The 21,730-nt window shown below is 34.6% G+C and overlaps 1 protein-coding gene across 3 annotated transcripts in view; it reads left to right on the top strand.

Annotated features, from left to right (window-relative positions):
- The window catches only part of LOC123692641 (GATA-binding factor C-like), a 77,454-nt gene that overhangs the window by 37,042 nt on the left and 18,682 nt on the right, over nt 1–21,730 (top strand). For 2 of the 3 annotated variants that reach the window (XM_045637409.1, XM_045637407.1), the window contains exon 4: nt 2,646–2,797. In XM_045637409.1, the coding sequence (XP_045493365.1) occupies nt 2,646–2,797 (152 nt within the window). The remainder of the gene's footprint in view (nt 1–2,645; nt 2,798–21,730) is intronic. The other variant, XM_045637408.1, reaches the window with a different exon arrangement.

Genomic DNA, 21,730 nt, shown 5'->3' with positions numbered 1-21,730 from the left:
GAGGATAACATTGTCAGTCAAATACGTGAATTCGATGGAGATCTGTTTTCCCCACGCATGAGGGGCGTGTGAAAAGTTTTGCGCTCTCGACGGGGCAGGAGTAGTCGCTGGAGAGTCTCGAAATATAAAAACCGCCCACTCGGCTACGTAAATATGGCAGATGAAAATCTTTTATCGCGGTCACGTAGCACCGCCGCGTCACGACCGCACGTCACTCCGGGCAATAAAGAGCGAGCCGCATTCTAATTTTGAACAAACACTGGAATTTTTCGCTCAAACTTCTGCAGCCTTTTAGGATAGGTTTATCTCAAACTGGACAGGCACCGTTACGTGCGCGGTGATATCTTTATTTCATGTCGAAATCACGTTCGGAGAGTTGAGCCGGTAGATCATTCGATAGCCGAAATATGAGGCATAGTTTTATCTTTTATACTACGATGCGTACGTTTACCCGCTCTGTTTTATTATGGAGTAATTAATCAAAACGCTAGTTTCTACGTTTAATAATACATGTGATTTCGGCTTAGAATAGGGGCAGGCGGCTGTAAATCTTGCGCTCGCCGCCGGCTGCTTCGACTTTCACAAACGTTTTACCAATATAGATGTTACTATTGAACGTAATCAATGTCTACGCGGGACAGTCTCATGATAACCCACGCTCCGTCTAATATCCTGTTATTTTTTTCTAATAATCACTATTGATATTTATTTATTAGAAACCTTGTAGCAAATTACAGGTTTTACCGGAGCAATATTAAAAAATAAAAGGGTTAATCCAAAAAGTGAGTTGTCGGTTCGATCGCAATAAGTTTTCGATAAGGCCCGGGAGATTTAATTGCCGGTTGTGATCTGGTTTTATATACAAAAAAAGATGAATGGCCCGAGTGCCTAAAGCATCGGGAACATTTTGTTTTTATCGGGATATTTTTTCTATGAGACATTGGGTCACTTTCACCTTCGATCGAAATCCTCGCGCGGCCATCATTATTTATTCAGCGCATCGTTGCGTATATCTGGGAACTCGGATAATCAGATCGAGATATGTGTTATTATGATATAGATATCTACCGATACACTCCGCAGATATTATCAGTAGGGCAATAAACTCGGTATATAAGACAGAATGTGGCCACTTTGCGAGCAGCAAAAAAGGTTCATTTGTTTATTCAATTCGAGCACTGAGAGCATAAATAAAAACCTCTAATTCAAATCGGTACTTAAAAAATATAAGTAATGGCACTAATTAAAGCAAAATTCTGTCAAATAAACCGCACTTTTAATAAGCTTGTAAGGTGGTATGCTATATTATCAAAGCATATTTTATCCAAAAATATTGTTCGAGATAAGGTTGGCCGAATGAATTAAACGGGTGTATTTTGTGGGAACTTTTTAAAAGGATACGAAGGTGTAACGAGATGAGATTTTATATTCGACCTCGGTAAATCATCGATATTGTAATCGAGTTTAGAGAGAAATTGTGGGCGGCGCGCGTGCATCCCATATGTGAGTGAACGCATCCTTCTTAACAACTTTTAGTAGCAAGTAATTACTCACCTTTTTCGAATTCCCAATAAACAGTCGCGAATTACGTTACATGTGATACCGAGTAATTGAATAAGTATTCTTCCAGAGGGCGGCTCGTCTTGAGGGTTTATAAACAATCTTTTCTTATTGGCATGCTTTGACAATAATCTTTCTTTTACAAAAGTATTTCGCCTTTATAATAACCATAGATTTTATTAAGCGTAGATTGCAAGTTTCTGTTCATATTTATGGTTGAGATGTGGTGCTTCGTAGAAATTGTTTTAAACGCGATTATAATACAATTACAAAGCGTATTAGCATGTGTATAGTAATTTAAACTTGTTCTGCTCTGATTCCATTTATTGCTCATAGCATTTTTTTGCAACAACATTTTTTCTATCTTACGTAGTAAAAATATTTGTATAGACAATAGTTACTTTTTATTTACGCAGTAATTACCCATTCAGTTTTGTAATAATTTACCTTTATCTGTTTAATATTTATTTAATTGTTGCATCATTCTGGAGTTATTATTATAATAAAAAATAAACATAAAATTTGTAAAGCCTTACTTTGCATGACCAGTAATAATATAATATCGTTAGGTATATCTAAATTTTCCTTGCGTGTAAAAAAATCTTGATGTATTTCAACGAGCGAAACTTGTCTTGCTTTCTCTTGTTAATTAATATAAAAAATTTATGGTAGTTATTATTATTAATTGGGGAGTTAATGGTTTGTAGTGTTTTGTGTTGCATGCTTAAGTAAATAGTTAAATTTGATTGGTGATTGTTTCTGAATGTGATTTTTCTCTCATCTTCCCCAGCCTGCCAGGAGACAGGTAATCAAATCATCCTTTTGCTAACTAATACATTAAAATATATCTCAACTAATTTAAAACGATTTATAATCCAGTATCCATATTCCTCTACCTATATTACTTCAAATCAAATCTCGTTCTTTACATTTTATATTTTGAACTTCATTAAACTTCCTTATATTAAATTAATCATATTGATAATAAAACATATTAATTAACTCGCTTATAAATTCAGTATTTTTCAATAATCCGATCGAACATTGCTATCTATACAACAACACTCACACATAATTTTCCACAGAGGGTCGAGAATGCGTGAACTGCGGCGCGACCAGCACGCCGCTCTGGAGACGCGACGGCACCGGCCACTACCTCTGCAATGCCTGTGGGCTCTACTACAAGATGAACGGACAGAACCGACCCCTCATCAAGCCTAAACGAAGATTGGTGAGTGTAAGAATCCGACCAATTTTGTTTTTTGTGTTCTAGCGTAGCGCGTAGGGCTGAAACCTTATCTGAAAACAATTATAAATGTTTTAGCGTCGCGTATAATTTGCTCAGAAGATCATTTGAATTCAGTTTTAATGTTTCATCAACATCACATCGAACAGAATATTAAAATTTAGGACACCCTTTAAACAGTCCATAAAACTCGTACTTTATTGAACCAAGCATTAAAGAATATAAGCTTAATATCCAAGACAAGCAGAATGGGTGTTGTTTACAGTTAAGGGGCAGCAATAAAAAGGCGGGGCATGCATATGAGCACGACATGACATTAAGCGCTCCCACAAATTGGCCCCTTAAGAAACCTGAGCGTTTCGACGAAAGACCACAGCGTCCCAAAACTAGCTTCTCTATGACCGCCATAAATCTTCCACTTAACGTTTAATCTAAGGCCGGGGACGCATAAAACTGAAACAATGCGACATTTTCGTCGAGACGTCACGTCGGAGCGGCATGTTCGCCTAACGAGTGGCCCGTGCCGGCAATTGTACAATTTACCATAATACCCTTACTGCGAACATAAACTAACTCGCATTTCTAGTCTTTTGTTAGCTAAATTACGTAACGTCCAAACATGATATAATCGGACTTGCAACGGATGTAAAACGACTTTACTCACTCTTTTCGTACCGAACGTTGATTTACATAAAGTTTTTGTAAAATATTTTAGTTTGCCGCTCGGCCGTGTCATGGTTTTTAAACCCGGATGTGTTAGTACGTAGTTTTAATAAAAGTCACTGTACTGTGGCATGATACCGTTAATGCAGTGGTTCAGGAGATTGAATTCTCACTTTTATTTTCGTTGTGGGAAATTATGAGACAATGCGTTCGTTTGTGCATACTGAGGAACACGCTTTTAAAATAATAATTTAGGTACTAGAAGGTTCAGGAAAGTAATTTAAAATAATTGCTCTTACATTAAGCACTATACCTTTCATGTAATTTTGCGCTTTAATAAAACGAATTGCGAGACAAAAGTTTCTACTTAAAACTTAGTTAGAATGCATAATTTATAAAAAAGTTGCACAATTTCGTAAAAAGCAAAAGTAGGGCACAGTAATTAAGGTAATCCATTAAGACACTGAGACCTTCTTCAAAATAAAGTGAATAATTGGACAGTAAATTAAAGAACTGCACAACAATGAATTACGGAATAAGTTCTGTTTTTTAAATATACCTATTATAATTTATAAAAATATTTAAATCACCGAAACGCACTTGACACTAATAAGAAATATGAATTGTAAGACAATATATTATGTAGGTATAATATGTTAGAACTTTGTTGTGCTATTATTTAAATTGCCTAATATATTAAAAACAATGGTTCACATAGTTAAGCATTACATATAACTTCGTAAATTTTTTATGGTTTAAAATTGTGATTAATTAAACTTTATTGAGGGTCAGTCTGTTTTATGTACAGTATTGTTTTAATATATTATTATATATACCTACGGAATAAAAAGGCAATATTTATTTATTAGTATTTAAATTTATTCCTGATCGACGCAATTATTTAATATATTTTATAGCAAATCAGAAAATGAATGCAGTATTTTTCACAAATCTTCGAGATTTCAACATTTTATTGCTGATAATAAACTTCAATACGAATACAAATTCAGTAATAACCTCATATTCAGTAGCAAAAGCGTTTTACTTTTTCTACAGGGACCTTTTTACTTTAGATTGGCCCGAGATAAAGTTTTATTGTTCAAGTTAAAATACTTGTTAAATTAAACATTATTTTATGTGGAAAATGCAAACAAAAATACGAAATTTAATATAAATTTTTATAAAAAAACGAATATAATATAATTTTTTATAAATTTAATAAAAAAACCTTAATTTATTTTTTACTTACGCATTCGCAATAAACTTTAACATTAAAATATATCTCTACAAATCATTTAGTTTATTACATTTAGTCCTACCGTTAAGAATCATAATTTAAATCTACATTATCATACATGCATTAGATGATAATTAAAACAACAATCTATGCAAGATATTATTTTATAAGAAAAGCACGAGACAAACTATAGAATACCTTATACGCACATAAAGAGTTTGCAAAGTTTGCTATGCACGGCACAACTGCAATTCATATAAATATTATTTAGAATTATGAAAACAAAAGGGCCGGCTACACGGGTCCCATGCACCTGCATAGACTCTATAGTTTATACGTAAGGCAATACAAGGTCTTTATGATTTATTAATTTTTCAGTTTAACATTCAACGTGAAGCTTTGGAACGTAAATAGTGGTAAATATTTGTTAAGCGATTAATTAGCTTGTGACAATGATTTTTCTGAAAATTAAAAAAAAATCAAACATAAGGGTTTTTTTCATTTTTTTTCACGGTAAGATTAATTCTCTTTAGAAATACATGAATATTATCTATGGAAAATAATAGATAGATTCTAATTCTTACTTCGACTCTACATTGCCAGTAAACAATAATTTTATTGCACAATAGTCTCTACAATTTTAATATTGCAACCCCAGCCTGAAGCTGGCAATAAAACAGTGAAGCCGTGTACCATAAAGAGTTATATACATTATGAGTGTTGCCAGGTTATATATTTAATCTGTTGCGACGTTACGCGGGAGCAACGCGTGCTAACGTTATATTATTCTCTTATTTTTATAGGATTTATATCACAAGCGATGAGATCTGTGAAAGCGTGATAAAATATGCATTTTATATAGCTTAGTTTACAAGTAGAAAACAATTGTATTGTGGTATGAAGAAGATTTGTTGATAGTTGATTGGCAGATATTTACGCGGATTTCGGATTGCGTTTAAACTAACAGATGTTTTAAAAGTATGGTAGTCGAAATAAGAAAGAATATATTATCTATCTATCAAATAAAAGAAAAGCTTTATCAGAATTTTTATAATCCGATAAAATATATAGATAATATTTCAGGGCTACTCATCCACATTTAAAATCTTAAGGTCGTTCAATCATAAAACACTTATTAACAATAAAGTTTAATTTAACTCTCGCGTTTAGATATTACATCAAGAGAACAACGCTATACTTCATAAACAAATGTAAATTGAACATAACCTTGCAAGATAATGGGCACAGAACAACCGCAATCACACCTGTTCGCTATCACATTCGCTACACTTTACTATTCAGCATACGTTCATTACTTACAACTCATTCATTAAGCTCCCAATAAAGTATCACCCACGCCATCTATCTCGCGACTAGAATGTCACATTATTAGGTACTATCGAGTTTTATCACATAGTATGATCGTTACATGCTCGCTCCGTGCATGAACAATTCAACAAGGCGGGCGGTCATAGAACTCGCCTATTTGGCATTCAAAAGCCCAACAAGTGCCAAATAAATATTACAATAAGAATTCTATGGGCTCACGCTTAAGTACGATTCGGTCCCACACTGTCTGCCTTATGTGAAATGTGACGTCATACGAGAATGAAGATTTATGTCGTTCCGAACTTCGTTATTGGTAACTCGTTTCGACTGTTTCATTTATAACTTTGGCAATTCGGCGCAACGCAATCGTGGCTTCATACATATAATAATCATAAAACGCAATATACTGATATAACGTAAATTATGAAGTGATTATAATTTATATTATATACTTACTTAATGCATTTGAATACTAATAAAAGAAGAGTTTCTCAATAAAAAAATACGAAAGCAACAGTAAACAAATCCGATCGAGTACCTATAATATGTGAATGGCAAATGAGGTTTTTAGTTATTACCCATTAAAGCTTGGTTTATAATGCAATAAATCTAAATAAAAATGAACCAGCGCTAATTAAATATAATGTTTCTATATTGGTTCGCGTTTTTATTGTTCGGTAGGTTGGTGGCGACCGCGCTACGGCCGCTCATCGATCACTGCGCGATGTCGAATAAATCCTGCTTATATTTGTGCCTCAAGTTATAAGCGGACAATTCATTATACATAATTTGAATAAACATTATTTGAACATTTAAACACGTAAACGTGGAATAAACCGTCGTGTACTCACTCCTTTATAATTAAATCAAATACGTTGGCAGTATCAAAGTATACTGCAAATCTATTTGCATTTGCAAGAAGTTCTGATGTCAAACTTCATATATAATTTAAAGCACAAACACTATTTTATTCTCATTTTTTCAGCAACTCAGAACAAAGAATGAATGCTTCTGCAATATCTTACTTCTCTTTTCACACAAAACCTTCGAGCTTATAATTCTAGATAACATAATAAAAAGGTTTATAATTGAAAGAGACGTTTATTTAATTAATGAAAATCTAAAATTTATACCTGCTATCTTTACACCATAAAAGTAGTGTGTATTTTTAAATAAAGCCGAAGTTTTAATATATTTTGACATTTTAATGAAATTATATTCAAAACACGCAAGTTTTACTTTGTGGCTAGTTAAGTTGCACGAATTAAGCTTATATTAATGAGTCATTCGTCAAGTTATGTGCTGGGTCGTTCACGTGTTGTGGTCAAATGGTTTACCGATATTCCGATTTGATATTAATTTGATATAACCGATTCGTATCGATCTAAATATAGATTGTGTGAATTATTCGGTTTCTTGTCATTGTGCTGTATGTATTCAAATTTATATATGTATTTTTGTTGTAAATTAGCGATCATTGTTTATTTATCGATATGTTAAAGATAGATTATCATTTAGATTAAGAATGATTTCCAAAACAAATGTAAGCAACAACCATAATACGTTTAGATAAGTTTTCCTCACTTTAAACAGCCGGAACCGGTTACTTGTTTTTTTTATTTAGTTTTGCTTGTTTAAAGCCTAATTCATTAAGATTTAGGAGGAGATTCGTACAATTTATATGTATAACATGTGTCTAGAATATCGTTGACTTAATTATACAGAAATGTATAATTTTATAATCAGATCGAGTACTCAAACGTGTATTTAACGAGCAGTATTTCAATGTATTTGATAACGATACAAGATTTATTTGCAAAGAACGTAATAAAATATTAATTAACATATAGATCACGTGTGTTTTTGAAAATGAAATAAACAAATGGTAATTTAATTCTATATTTTCGAAAAAAAGATACCTACCGGCCGAATTGATAACCTCCTCCTTTTTTGAAGTCGGTTAAATAGTACCTATCATTTTTAGAGAATTTAAGCTATAATATTTAAGCTATAATCAATACTAAGTCACAATTTAATAAAAGCTTCCGTTAAATTACTTATTTTATTAACTCGTTTTAATATTATTGAAGTTTATCATCAATAACCACACACAGTCGCAGTTAAGTGATAATCAATTAACCTGTTTATTTGTTTTATTTTATATCGGAAACAAGGCAATTCCTCGAAATTGTTCCCATCAGTTCCCAGGCAACACGGAGTTTTATACAATGAGTGACACCGGGCGCTGCTTGCGCTGCGGGGGGCACTTGCGTACAATTTTATTTCACTCTACCTGGTCACTTTTTACTCTATAGTAAAGAGGTACACAGGTCGGCTGGTTAGTGCAGGTTCGATTCTGAAGGTTGTAAAAAGGTTATAGTATTTTTTGGCGGGTTTTAATTTTGTTGTCATAATAAGCGTTTATTCATTTTCATGAAATGTATTAATTCTGGTCGAAAAACTTATTGCGTAAGAATGTGAGTAGATCTTTATTTTTTAATTTTAACATTTTATACACCGCTTTATTAAAAAAAAAAAATAGCAGAGCTTGTTAATTATAAGGCGACAATAAAATTAAAAGCGCGCGATCATAGCCAATAATCAATTATACGTATAAAGAATTTTTATTGTACCGGTGAAGCTATCGTGCGCCCGCGCAACGCTCGCGTCTCTTTTATTGCATTTCCATAAACACCGACCCTTTTTTTATCCCACGACCCGAGCACGAGGAAAAAATTCCACTTTTGTCAACGCCTTGATTGATATGGTAACCTTCCCTTGTTTTAGCAATAACCCAGACTTTTTTCTGTACGCCTCTTACATTTTTATTTGCTCCGTTCAACTGGTTTGACATATCACTAAATTTTGTAAGAAAAATTACAAGGCCTCTACCGGTGGCCCCGGTGAGGTGTTATAAATTTAAGAGTTTTTCTAAGCTTCAGAATGTTTTTACGTACGCAGTCTATGTACCTGCGTAAGGCGCCAGTTGTGACATTTATCGTCAGGATATTGGGAAGGTATTAATGTTGATATTAATAACGGGGAAGCAAGGTTAGGCCCATAAATTCGTATGATCGAGTGCGGTTGTTTTGTCTGTCACAATAACGTATGACATTTTTTTGTCATCTCCCCCGTCTTGGAAGCGATTGATTTTTTATCGACAATGTTACTTGAATTAATTTATAGTATTTTCCTCTTTGTTTATGGCCTGATTCTTTGGACTTCAAACAGTTTGTAGAAGATTTCTCCAGGAAAAGATATTTGTGATTTTATAAGTATGTCTAACGTTGCGTCGGTAGCTGAATAGCAAGGTTTGTAAAGGATTAGGGCTGTATACATAATCAGTCGATTAGAGATATCGGTTTAGAATGAAAGCGCGGTCGATTTCACGCGTCGGGCGAGGAGAATCGATTGCTCGCTACGTGTTCCCAATTGAGAACTCGAATTACTACGATAAAGCGGTTACCTGTGTCAATAAATAAAGGACGTTGGACATTCTGAATTTAATTAGTAACCAGGAATTAAAATCTCTTTTGAGAAGGAAGAAAAATAAGCTTTTCAAGCCCATTTTAAGCTTATATTATTCGAAGAAAAGTCGTGTCAAAGTTCAAGATAGTTGATAGTTCAAGAAAGTTAAGATATAATACCAATTTCTTTATAAAACACTTTTTATCTAATTTACCTATATCACATCTATCCATCTATTCGATACCCTGGTTGGCATAGATACTTACTCTCTTTTTTTGATCCATCTTCAATGATTTCTAGTACTCCCATAGCATTTAAAACCACCATCAACCTTCTGGATGTCGTTCACGTGTCGTACAATTAGGAGCAGTAATAACTCAATAAGAACGGTTCAGCGTGTACCACTAATCGGTTCGCGGCTCCACGCGTTATTTATCGGTAGCACAGGGACGTGATTTTGATTTAGAGCCTTAAATTGCACGCCTCGGTATTGTGGGATATTCTCGGTACACATCTACTTATTTGTAGGCTTACGTTGTAAGGCATGATGATGATGACATGGGAAGACGTCAACGGTCATAAATTTTCTTGAACAAACATTTTATAAGAACTTAAAAAAAATGGCCCTACACCTACAGCCATATCTCAGATTTTTAGAAAACTGTTCTAATGAAACTTAATGATGATCTTTATTATACATATTACATATACTATATCTTTCTTGAAATTTTACGATTCAGATTCTAACAAAATCGGTAGATACTTAAAATTGTTAGTTAGAAACATGTTTTCGTAATGAATCATCGATTTATACGATGTTTTATACTATTTTTAATGGTCCCAGCAAAAAATCACCTTTCGTACATTTCGACTTAGGCAATTAAAAGCATTAAGCAATCATTTGAATGACATCGAACTACCGTATTACGTTATAATCTGGCGTAAGCTCCGTCCGGACTGACAGGCAAGTAAGTAGCCACCGATCGTGACCAGCCAAAAATGTATGTATGCGACCATTGACTTCCTCGGCAATTAGCATAGCAGGAAGCGGCATCTGTCATTAGGCCGTCAGCGCCAACTGTTCTACCGAAATGCATTACAATCACAGTTTACACTTACCAGAGATATAATTAGTACAATGCGTATAAATAGAAATAAATAAAGTACGCGAGGTGGCAGGCTGCAATTTACTGATGCGTTCGGCCACTGGTCAAATTATTGGTTGCGCGCGGTGTCTCATTGACTAATGACGCGACTGGCCGACTGCTACAATGCTAACATGCTGTTATAAGCATATTTAATAAGCGCATTGTTTTATAATTTGTTTTAGAGTGCTAGTTTTTATAGGTAATAACATTTGTATATAACTTTAAAAGATTTAAGTAACAAAGTTCTAATTGAAAACTCATTTAATTTTGTAGTTGTCAAGCCAAAGCTTTTAATGCCGTGAAAATAGATTAAACTTGATTTCTTGACAACAACGAAAATATCCTGCAGTCAGTTCCGAATAGCACTAAGCAATAGATACTAATAAAGATATACACAAAGCAATCTCTATTAACACTTCAGTATCATTGTATCTATTTAACGGTATCTTTAAATGTTAACCCCTAAGTCGCACAGGCGATGTTCGGCCCACGCGGCCGTGGTACAAGCCACCGCCGCTCACTTCCGCGTCTACGCTTGTGGTCCAATTGGACCAACAGAAATGTCGAAACCTATCAGATGGCTACATTTTGCAGCACTTACGAACTGTACAACAAATGTTTTATACAATAGTCGAGTTTTGTCGACAATTCGATAAAATACTCAAATCATCAACAAGTTGCTCCGTGATATTTTTGTGAGCGATAAAAATGCTATGTTATAGAGTCTAAAAGGAAATAAGGAATGTGTTAGAAACGATCTATTGCCACCGTATGCTACTCGATTACACCGGTTACTCGATTTCCATCAGCTATCGATTGTCGCCAAATGTAAGGGTACGCATACAATACATTAGTATGTATCGCGTGATCGCGGCAGAAAAGACGCGTAATTGACGCAACGATATTATCCGCGCCTCAGGATCACACTCGAAGCGATAGCCTTACGAAAAATATTCAAAGCGAAATGCTTAATGATGCATACATTTATGTAATTGCTGTTTGTTTTTGTAATCACGCATAATGTGACGTTAAATCGTTTGATTGATTGCACTATAAACAAGTCAGGTAGAATAATTACATTTACAAATGCTGGCACTTGTGAATTATGAGTTTATAACTGTGTATGAATGCGTGGCAAGTTTGAAATCAATGGATCACGATGGTGGTTTATTATAATATGTTAAGTTCAAATTCCTTGTTAGGGTACATATGTAGGTATAGAGCGATCATTGTTCGAGCGTGTTAAAGACCGGTTGGATGCGGAGTAACGAGCATTTCGTATACAATAGACCTTTTAGCGTCATGTGGACGCACGTCAATCGCAAGTCGGCCGGTCACTCACTAGTGAGCCCTTGCCTTTATTATTTCGATGTGATATGCTTACCGCAGGCTATATTTGATGTAAATATATTGTAATTATTATAATAGTGGTGATAGTTGAATTTAGTTTAATTGGCGATTGTGGTTACGTTCTCATTTTAATTTTTTAATATAACTGGTTCACCCTAGTTTCGCTCCACTTGAAATATATTTCATTTATGCTATGAATTATATCTGTGTCAATTAGCATGCTCGCTGGTCAAATATCACTAAAATCTATCAATGCGTTTAGAGTGAGAAGCTACTACATATCTAAACATGCACAAACTTGCTAAATATTTCAAATTTATAACATTCGTATCTTATATTCTGATAGCGATTAGGACTAACAAAAATTTTAAAATATATGATCTGCAATAGCTATAAAGCAAAGTCTTTTTAAAATTCGCTGTAAACAATAAGACCAAAAGTGTAACTGAAGTTGACGATACTCGTATATTGCCACCACACACATCACAACAAACGGCTATAAAATTAATCATATACGCGACTCGGACAACTATTATAACAAAAAACAAGCAGAGTCAGTTCGATTCGGATGAAAATAAAACATATCCAGGGGACTGACGTGCGTCCGGCGTCACTTAGCAGCGCTGGAATGATGTGACGGCTCTTGCCGATCCGAATTCCTTTTTTATATTTAAAATTAAAAATAAAAACACTAGCTCTCTGAATCTGTTCCATTGTGTTCACGTTTTGGAAAAATTTAAATGACCGAGCGTTGGTCGCTTTTTTGAGAGTCGGAATGTCGAAATCGGCGTTTAAATACATAAAGATTCGCGGTTTAGCGCCATGTTTTTTCCATTTTCTGCGCATTCTTTCCCGTCGGATGTGAGGCGATGCGGTAGATTTTGTCCGAACCCCGCGGTGATAGAAATAAGTTGTTAGTGTTAACGAGTGCAAACTTTTGTAAGTCAACACGTCGGTGACTTATATAGGCCCGGCAATGCTTCGTATAGCTAGTAACACCTGTTTGATAATGACGAACCGGTCCGCGTACTTTATCGATTAATCTCTACATTTTACTTCACACCGAATGATAAAGTATGGCTTCAATTACTATTATTGGGATGGAAGAGGTTGTTCGCGAAACTGCTTCCATTGCAGATATTTAGAGTGGCAATATGAATGTATTTATTCAGGGCTCAGGGCGGCCTCTGCCTAACAATGCTACGCTTGTCGCTGCCACGCCGCTCTCATAGGGTTGTAGCAAACCGATTGTAATAATTGTTTTAAGAAAATTGTATATCCTATCTCATAAAAATATTTACACGGTCAAATTTAACTTTTTATTTCATCAACTTTTTTGCCATTGTGTCTCTATAATCTCAATGTATCATTATGTCTACTTCCTCTGAGTATACTTTTTCGTATTACTAATTCTTCAAATATTATCTTTACTTTTGGTTCACTCTAAATGAGATCTTCACTATAACTCCCAGAGCATTGCATTCCTTACAGCTCAAAATCAATCAAACTAAAGGCAATCGTCCACTACCCAACTGTCTCGTCACTGAAAATCTATCAAGCTCTACTTCTACGGGTATAATTTCCCATCAAAAACCTTTAGTTCCAACCCTGTTTCGAAGGTCGTGAATCAGGGCTGACATTGCCGCCCGGTGGTCCCCACGTCACCGCGCGTGCGCGCTACCTACCCTCCTTATTTACATAAACCTTTATATTGTTGCTAATACTTCATTACTATTGAAATTGTTCAACGTATTACATTGTGCGACAGATTTGCTTCTAGTGGATGCTGATGGAAAACAAGCTTAAATGTTAGTAAATTATATACCTTCTGTATTTACTATTTTATTTATCATACAAATACATTGTACAATGAATTGATCTCTTTTGAGGTTCTTCGATCTTCTTAGGTGGTTAAGTCGTGTACTTGCATATATGCATAGTAGAGATAGTTTACAAAATTGTCTATTTATTTACCGTTTATACACTTTTTTTCCGAGACACTAGAAAAAGTAATTTAAGCCTATCTTCCTTAAATTATTGTACACAATTTTATTACACGCAACAAATAATTAGTACACGCTTCTATTTCAGAAGCAAAATGGATAACATCGAAATTGTATGTAGCCAACATATTTGTTCTATTTGCTACAACTTGTTCAATAATGCATTATGACCTTAATATCTCAACGAATTCATTGCGAAAGCATGCAATGGAATCCCCATTACATTCGAACACAAGTTCAACAGTTTAAAATTATAGCTAGTTTATAACAGTGTTTCAAACAATAGTTAGTAAGTCAGCTCATATCTTAGCTTGTGCGAAGCCGGCGGCAAGCGTTCATTTTCATTCATACAGTTTTGTTCATTTTGCGTCGATTGTCATTGTGTTTACCGCGTTTACCATTGTTCGGGGCCCATATAAATTGGATCGCGTCGGTTTACAGCGGTGACAGGTATATTTGAGTGCTCGATTTTGGCCGATAATTAATCCGTATTGTTAAATGTGAGCCCACCCTTGTACGACGAGCGCCGTGCGGCGTGCTTCGCTCTTGTTTCGCTGTTCATTTGTTGCGTTTGTTTCTTACAAGCCCGCGCGCCGTTTAATTGTTCACTAGGTCAGTTTTGGACGCTGTTCCGACCTTCTTGTATGCATTCCTTCTCTTTTAGTCAAGGGTATGTAGAGAATTCATAACGTATACGATGATAATTGTCTCAATGAAAAAGAACATAATATCAACAATTGTTTGTAAGAATTTTCATAGCTGTTACAACTTACAACTGACACATTCCTAAAGTACTTCCATATAATAGTTAGCACGGGTGTATAAATTAATGCGAATAATTACAAAACAAGATAATGTTCAATTGAAACGAATTAAGTCATATATTCAACGTATTTAAATAAAAACATGGGTCGGAAATTGTTATTTATTATACGCGATAAATGTGCATTAACTAGTCGAATTTTACTATTTATAGTTTTTGTTGTAGTACCTATAAAATTATAAAGTGTTCGCTTACGTTCGATAAATATAGTCATTGTTTAACACCCCGTCAGTCACGATGTTATTATAAGAAAAGGTGAATTTAATGAACTTTAATTTTTAACGTTGTTAATCGAAGTATGCATTTTGTTTGCGTGTCGAGAAAAAAGTAGATTGCGACTATAAAGAAAAAAGTTCCTTACTTATTTCGAATGTCATTTCACGGTCACTTAAGGTTCTTAGAGGTTAATTATTTAATATATTGTGATTATAATGTGTTGATATTTAACACCTATTTGCGGAATAACTATTGTTTCTTAATTCTGTAACGTCAATGGGTATTATGTGAATGAATTTTGTTTATGCACATAATTTAAATTTATTTAATTAAAATAAATTCATTGTCATTTCAAATAATTACACTACAAACTCTTCACTGTATTAACGAATATAGAGGTGCACGGTAAATTTAAATTATTAAATTAAGTCAAATACCAACCTTAATAGAGACACCAAGTGTATTCGTGACTAATTTTTAAACGGCATATTAACAAAAAATTGCAATTCACACGTAGCTATATATTTGCAATTTTTAAGTTGCATACCAACTTTATGTGCATAACGTGTTTAGTTCAAATACATTAATGCGCTAAATGTCAAAAAATATGGATCAAAGTACTTAGTGAAGTGTATTAAAAGGAAATGCCAACCGCGTATGGGTGTAACACCTGCTTAAAGACATACGATTGATTGAACTATTATATTGATGGTACTTAACCTATGAATGCAATGGGCAAACTTTACCCGTTTTGTGTCTAACGTAATTGGCGTTATAAGAAGATGTTTAGCTTGTACAGTGACATCAAAAGTATTAGTTTTTGCTCTACAATATGCAATTCAATGTATACAATTACGTATTAATATATTTTAGATCCACGACTAACTTTCATATCCGTATCATACTGTCCTTCAAAACGGTACACTTGACGGAGGGTAATTAAACCATCAGATAGGTGGTCCGCTCCGTGTATCAACTTTTTATAACATAAAGCCTAGTTGCCACTCATTAGTTACGTTCGGTCTGTCACAGAGGAATTATTAAATGTGTACGAGGCATTACGTCTCTTCGTATATGAGCTGTCACGGAATGACGAGCGCTACTACCGCCAGAGTATCTACTGAGTAACGTATGTTGAAAATATTTGACCCCAAGGTTACTCTGTATCTACACAACGGTGATCCGTTTGACGTTACTGAGCTTTTAAAGTAGTACGCGGCTTATGTCATAATTGATTGCTTCTAAGTTTCGTAGCTTGACGAGTCTTGTGATGTGGCGTTCGTGGTTGAATAATAATTTTAAAATATGAGTTTGATAATATAAATGAACTTAATTAATTGATTAATTCTGGGAACTAAGAAAAAAAATTATGGAGAATTCTAGATCAGATTAAAATAATATAATAATAAAATACTAAAATATATCGTGAAACAAATACCAACCACCTTCAAGCTTTATAACTACATAACTCGAATTCAAGGTTGCCTTTTAAATTCATAATATTCATTAGAAACAAAATGCCACACGAAAATTTAGAATTATATATATGGGTTAGTGCACTTTAGACGTCACGGCATCAGTTGATACAAAGCACGTCAGCATTTGAACGACACTCATGTTTTATGCTTGTCAACTTTAACCGTACCTAATTTAACTCTCGCTTCAGTCAAATCACGTATGAGAATATATCTACCTTCAAAATAACTGAGCCTTTTCGCGAGTACGCCCCTCCTTATCATCCTTTAAAAATGATCCAATTAAGGGTAGCCATTACGTTCAATAAGTTACCAAAGTTAAAATCTCGCACACCCATTGTAATAACGCTCTCAATATTAAATTTTAACAAGGTATTAATTAAAAAAACTAAAGCGAATTCAAATTTTTCTCAGGGCGCACGAGACGCTCGTTGTTTTATTTTTAATTCATTTTATTCGGCGCTGGTCGAGCGGCGTGTTCCGCCCACCGGTGATTTAAAATTTTGATTTATCGGCGTATGCGCCGCGTTTGAGTCTAGCTCGCGGTAATTATAAATATGACGCGGTGTTAAACTGCGCCAACTGACCCCGCGACCCCACGGGCCTTGTTCACGCCATTTCTACACAAATAATAATACAACTTACAACAACCCACCCAAATACACTGCGTGATTCAAACGATGTTTGTCAAACTGTTGACACTAAACATTGTCGTTCCCACAGTCAATATAAAATGCCTTATCAGATATTTTGATTGAATATTTAACACTGCAATAAATTTAAATAATTATGTCCTAGGATATAGCAAATATTTCTAATTTATTTATTGCTGCTGATAAATCTAATTCAGTATTTATATCGATTATCTGGTTTTGCTTATTTAAGATAATTTAATGACAATATTGCAGTGGATATTAGATTACCTATTTTACATATTAAATTAAATTGTCAAATATTAAAGCCACCTTACCTTTACAATCAATTTTTGTAGAAAATTTTTAGTAGATCATATTTTTTATTCAGGAATTTATTTTTATCGAATAAAAACAATTAGCATTTTAATAGTTAGCACCTACAGTTTATATATCTATGCAAACAGAAAAACAAACCACATTCGTAAAAACATATCAGAAAGTCAAAGCAACTGACACAAGGGGGCCGCGGCTATATCAATTTGAATGTAAATTTAGCACATCAAAAATGGGCCCTAGAAAGCAAGTAAGTGTTATAAGCAGCTGTTTCGTATTTATGACTTCCCACTACGCAGCTTTCCTACGGGACCATCCACCTGTTCCTTTTGATTAATTAACCGACCCGTCATGTATGTGACATAACTGCGCTGTTCTTTAATATTTAGCGGCTTAGATGCGCAAATTATCAATTTTGCGTTTTAATTATACGGTTTAAACGTTTCGTTCTTATGTGGTAAAAACGGTACAATTAGCTGTAATGTATGTTATGGTCCTGTCGGACTTTTATAAGAATTTCTTGAAGTTTAAACAATCGAGTATCGTTAATTAACATAAGCACTGAATGAACACGCAAAAATCAATAATAAATATTAAATATCTAACTGAGATAGCATCTCTCTATTTTCGACATCTAAAAACATGTTTAGCCTTAGAAACTTTATATAAAAGCTCGATTTCTTAATAGCATTAATAGTGATCGTAAATTATATTCAAAATAGCATGGCAACACAACATACGTATGAAGGATTAACAATCGATACGCATTCGATAAAGCCATAGCTTTTCAATCAAGCGCTAAACAGTGTAACAACGATTAGCGAATTCCAGGGTTTATTCTACGCAGGCTCGAGTCCCGACATTGTGTACTTTGCCTCTGCTTGTATCCAATTTGATGAGCGCTCCCAGTGTCCTCTCCCATTCAATGCAAATTCACACGTTATAAGAAACGTTCAACGCGGAATTACCAACGTTTAGTCGCCTCTCGAACATAATTTTACGTTTGTTTCTTTGTAATATTGCCGCGCTATTGCCATTTCAATGAAACTGTTTTTTCCTCAAAATAAATTACAAACTATTAGATTACAAGCAGGTGTACGAAATAGGCTCAATAAAACGGAACAGCGTTTTATGTGATAGTAAATTATTGTCGTCTACGTTTTTATTTCTATGTACCTTTAACGCCGCTCTTTACTTGAATTGTTTTATGTATTTGTTGCAATTTGTTAGTTAATTTATTTAGTGCTTTAAATTAATGTTTTCGTTCAGTGCAATTGGTTGGTAGGTAATTTATTATCCACCTTATGATTTCTCGAACATGCGATGTCTATTAACATGTAGTTATTATGTGTTTTTAAGTATCATTTGTATATTATTATTAAAAGTATTAATTCAATGAAAAAACAAGTTTTGTATGACATTATTTGTAAAGTTTATTACCAGAAATATAATTCTGACAGGCTGTATGTGCTATATTTATTATGTAGATTTAGGAGACATCATAAAACTGTAATTTGCTTAATTTAAGCATACTAAAAATGTGTAGAATTTATTCTTAGAATATTTTTCAAGATTTAATAGTTTAAAGTTGAAGCTTTATTTAGTATCAAAATTAAATCATCTTTCCAGCTTGTATAAACCTCAGTGCTCAATTATATGTGTCATTTAATCGTTATAGAAGCCGAGAAATGATAAAGAAATAATTACAAAGTTCACGTTCGGAAATTCCGTGTCCACTATCTTAGCGAGGCTCTATTTACATTGTACACTAGCGCCATCTATCAATGTCTCTCTGAACTAATTATAGCGCATTCCCATTTATTGTTATTTGCATTCTTTATGAATATGCATCTGGTGAATATTTCACAAGTGGCATTACGAGTGATTTAATTCCGGTTTAAAATTTAAGTATTTTTACAGTTTACGAAAATGAAAAGGGTTTATTAGCTAACCCAATGACGATATTTAACGAATTGAAATTGTGAAAACAAGATATTTATTATTCTTATTGCGTTACACAACAACCACTGTTACCCACTGCTATAAAATATTTATTATACTTATTTACAAGCGCAGTAGAATGTAGGACCAGCGTGACGCTAGCGATTACGTTTCGTCGATAGTATCTCGCTTGATGTGTCAATCTGTTCTATCGCGATACTATTGCCTATTGAGTAACCGACAAGCTTTGTTAGTTTTGTTACCGTGATGGACAGAAATTCGAACCCCATTTCGAATACTTCAGATAGGCATCTCTAGCTTACGACCTATTAGCTCACTATGAGAGCTTCTATTTCTTAGAACGCAAACAAACTCCTGAAAATTCTTATACGCAGCTTATATCGCTCTTCTTTATAATGCTCCCAGGAAACTAGCTCAGAAGCCACTCCTTGCATCAAAGTTTTGTCGACCCTTGCTCTATTTGAAAACCACTTTACCTATAGATGTGTACGGGCCCCATTAATACCTACACAGCACACAACCACTATAAACTTGTACGAATTGAAAGCACCTTGGTGTGAGTGAACACGATGAAAATCTTTATTTTCACGCTCTATCTCTCTTTATCTAATCGCCTCAGTCAGATAAGGACGGAACGCCGGAAAAACTGGTGCGGGGCGAGGGGTAAAGGCTACATCGATTCCGCGCTTTCACTGCTAGGGGCCATGTAAACCTTTAAAAACAGCAGTGTTGCTATACGATTGTCATCTCTAAGTCGTTACTTATAGGAGAGAATTTTCAGTATAGAGCTATCACTGGTAAATGGATTGCCTCCCTCTTGGGGGTTCTCATAGTGGGATCTAGATGGCGTAGATATGCTGATATGCGGGTATGTGAGCGTGATGTGACTGAACGATGTTTGCATGTGTTGCTCCGAATATAGATTATAGGTATGTTTGAGTCGCTTCCGATGGGTTAAATTTTGCCTCTGTTTGCAAATATATGAGGGGTTGTAGGTGAGCGTCCCTTTTTGTAATATAATTTTATGTTTAAGTGTAGATAGGTGGATAGATTAGGGAAGACGGAGGCTGTGATTTGATTTGATTAGGAGGTGTTTGCAGTAGGGTCGGGAGATAAGGCTGATTGGATCGCGAGGAGGCGAGGAGGGCTGGGCTTTATGGAAATATGTTTTAATGTGGGTGGCTTATTGAATTAGCCAACTTTGAGTGAATTGGAGCGAGATTTATCTGTTTGATGTGTTTGGTGTTCATTAATTAATAACCGTTTTGCGTTTGTTAATTCATTTATTTAATTCGCGTGTATATTTTAAGCATAAAATAGGTAGATACATATGGATGAAGCGAACAGACGTTTGGAAATTAAATCGTTTGACTGAGTAAAGAATGTAATTATACGTGAAATTGTCCACTTCAAGGACAGTATTATGCTTTATAAATGCTAAGTTTTGTCCAAAACAACAACAAAAGGCATGTTTTTGTTCGCGTCGCAACACAAAGGAGGCCTGATGTTGTCACAGCGTGCTCTCCTTTGAGTTTACACTACACTGAAAATTAAAGTACCACCATTACAATATGTACTGAATTTTGTCTATTTATCCGAGTATGGCTCTTTATCTTTGTCGGCGTTTATCTCATGGTTGTTTTGGACGCTCGATATCGATCGCGGTGGAATGCTGTTGACAGTGAAATGGGTATAACAATTAATAAAACTCTTCCGTCGAAATGTACAAGTGTCCGCGTGCTTCACGTTTTTTAAGTGAAGAATTCAAGGATTTTTCTATTTTTTCGATCGTCGGTACGGCGAGTTATATATGAGCTGAATAAAAAATAATTGTGCTCGTAAAATTTACGACGCTTTCCAGCGGTATCGGTGTTTGAGGAGCGAAAGTAATTCGGTCATAAAATTACAAGTAAACAGTCATTTTTCGTTGGAAATAAAAGCGCCCCCACGGCCGGTTGACTTTTGTAATCGGCTTAGCGGCGACCCCTCCGAATTAACCAGCAGATTCCCCAGAGACGAACGTGATGCAGCGGACGATATAGTTTGATGAGAAACTCTTATCTCCAGCTTATAAAATCGGTTTCGCGTAATTGACTCGTAAAATTTAGGGCTAACTTTTCATCCTGTATGGATGACTAATTAATTGCGACCCGGGCGCAAGTTACGTTGTTTTAGTTAGCTATCGCAATTCGAGGACATAATATTTATTACAGGTATTATACTATCTAGTATCCTCTTTTTGGTATTTATCGTGATGAAAATACTGTTATCTTAAAAATCTA

Source organism: Colias croceus, chromosome 6, assembly GCF_905220415.1.
Source record: "Colias croceus chromosome 6, ilColCroc2.1".
Classification (NCBI taxonomy): Eukaryota; Metazoa; Arthropoda; class Insecta; order Lepidoptera; family Pieridae; genus Colias; species Colias croceus.
This window is presented reverse-complemented; position numbering and strand designations above follow the sequence as displayed.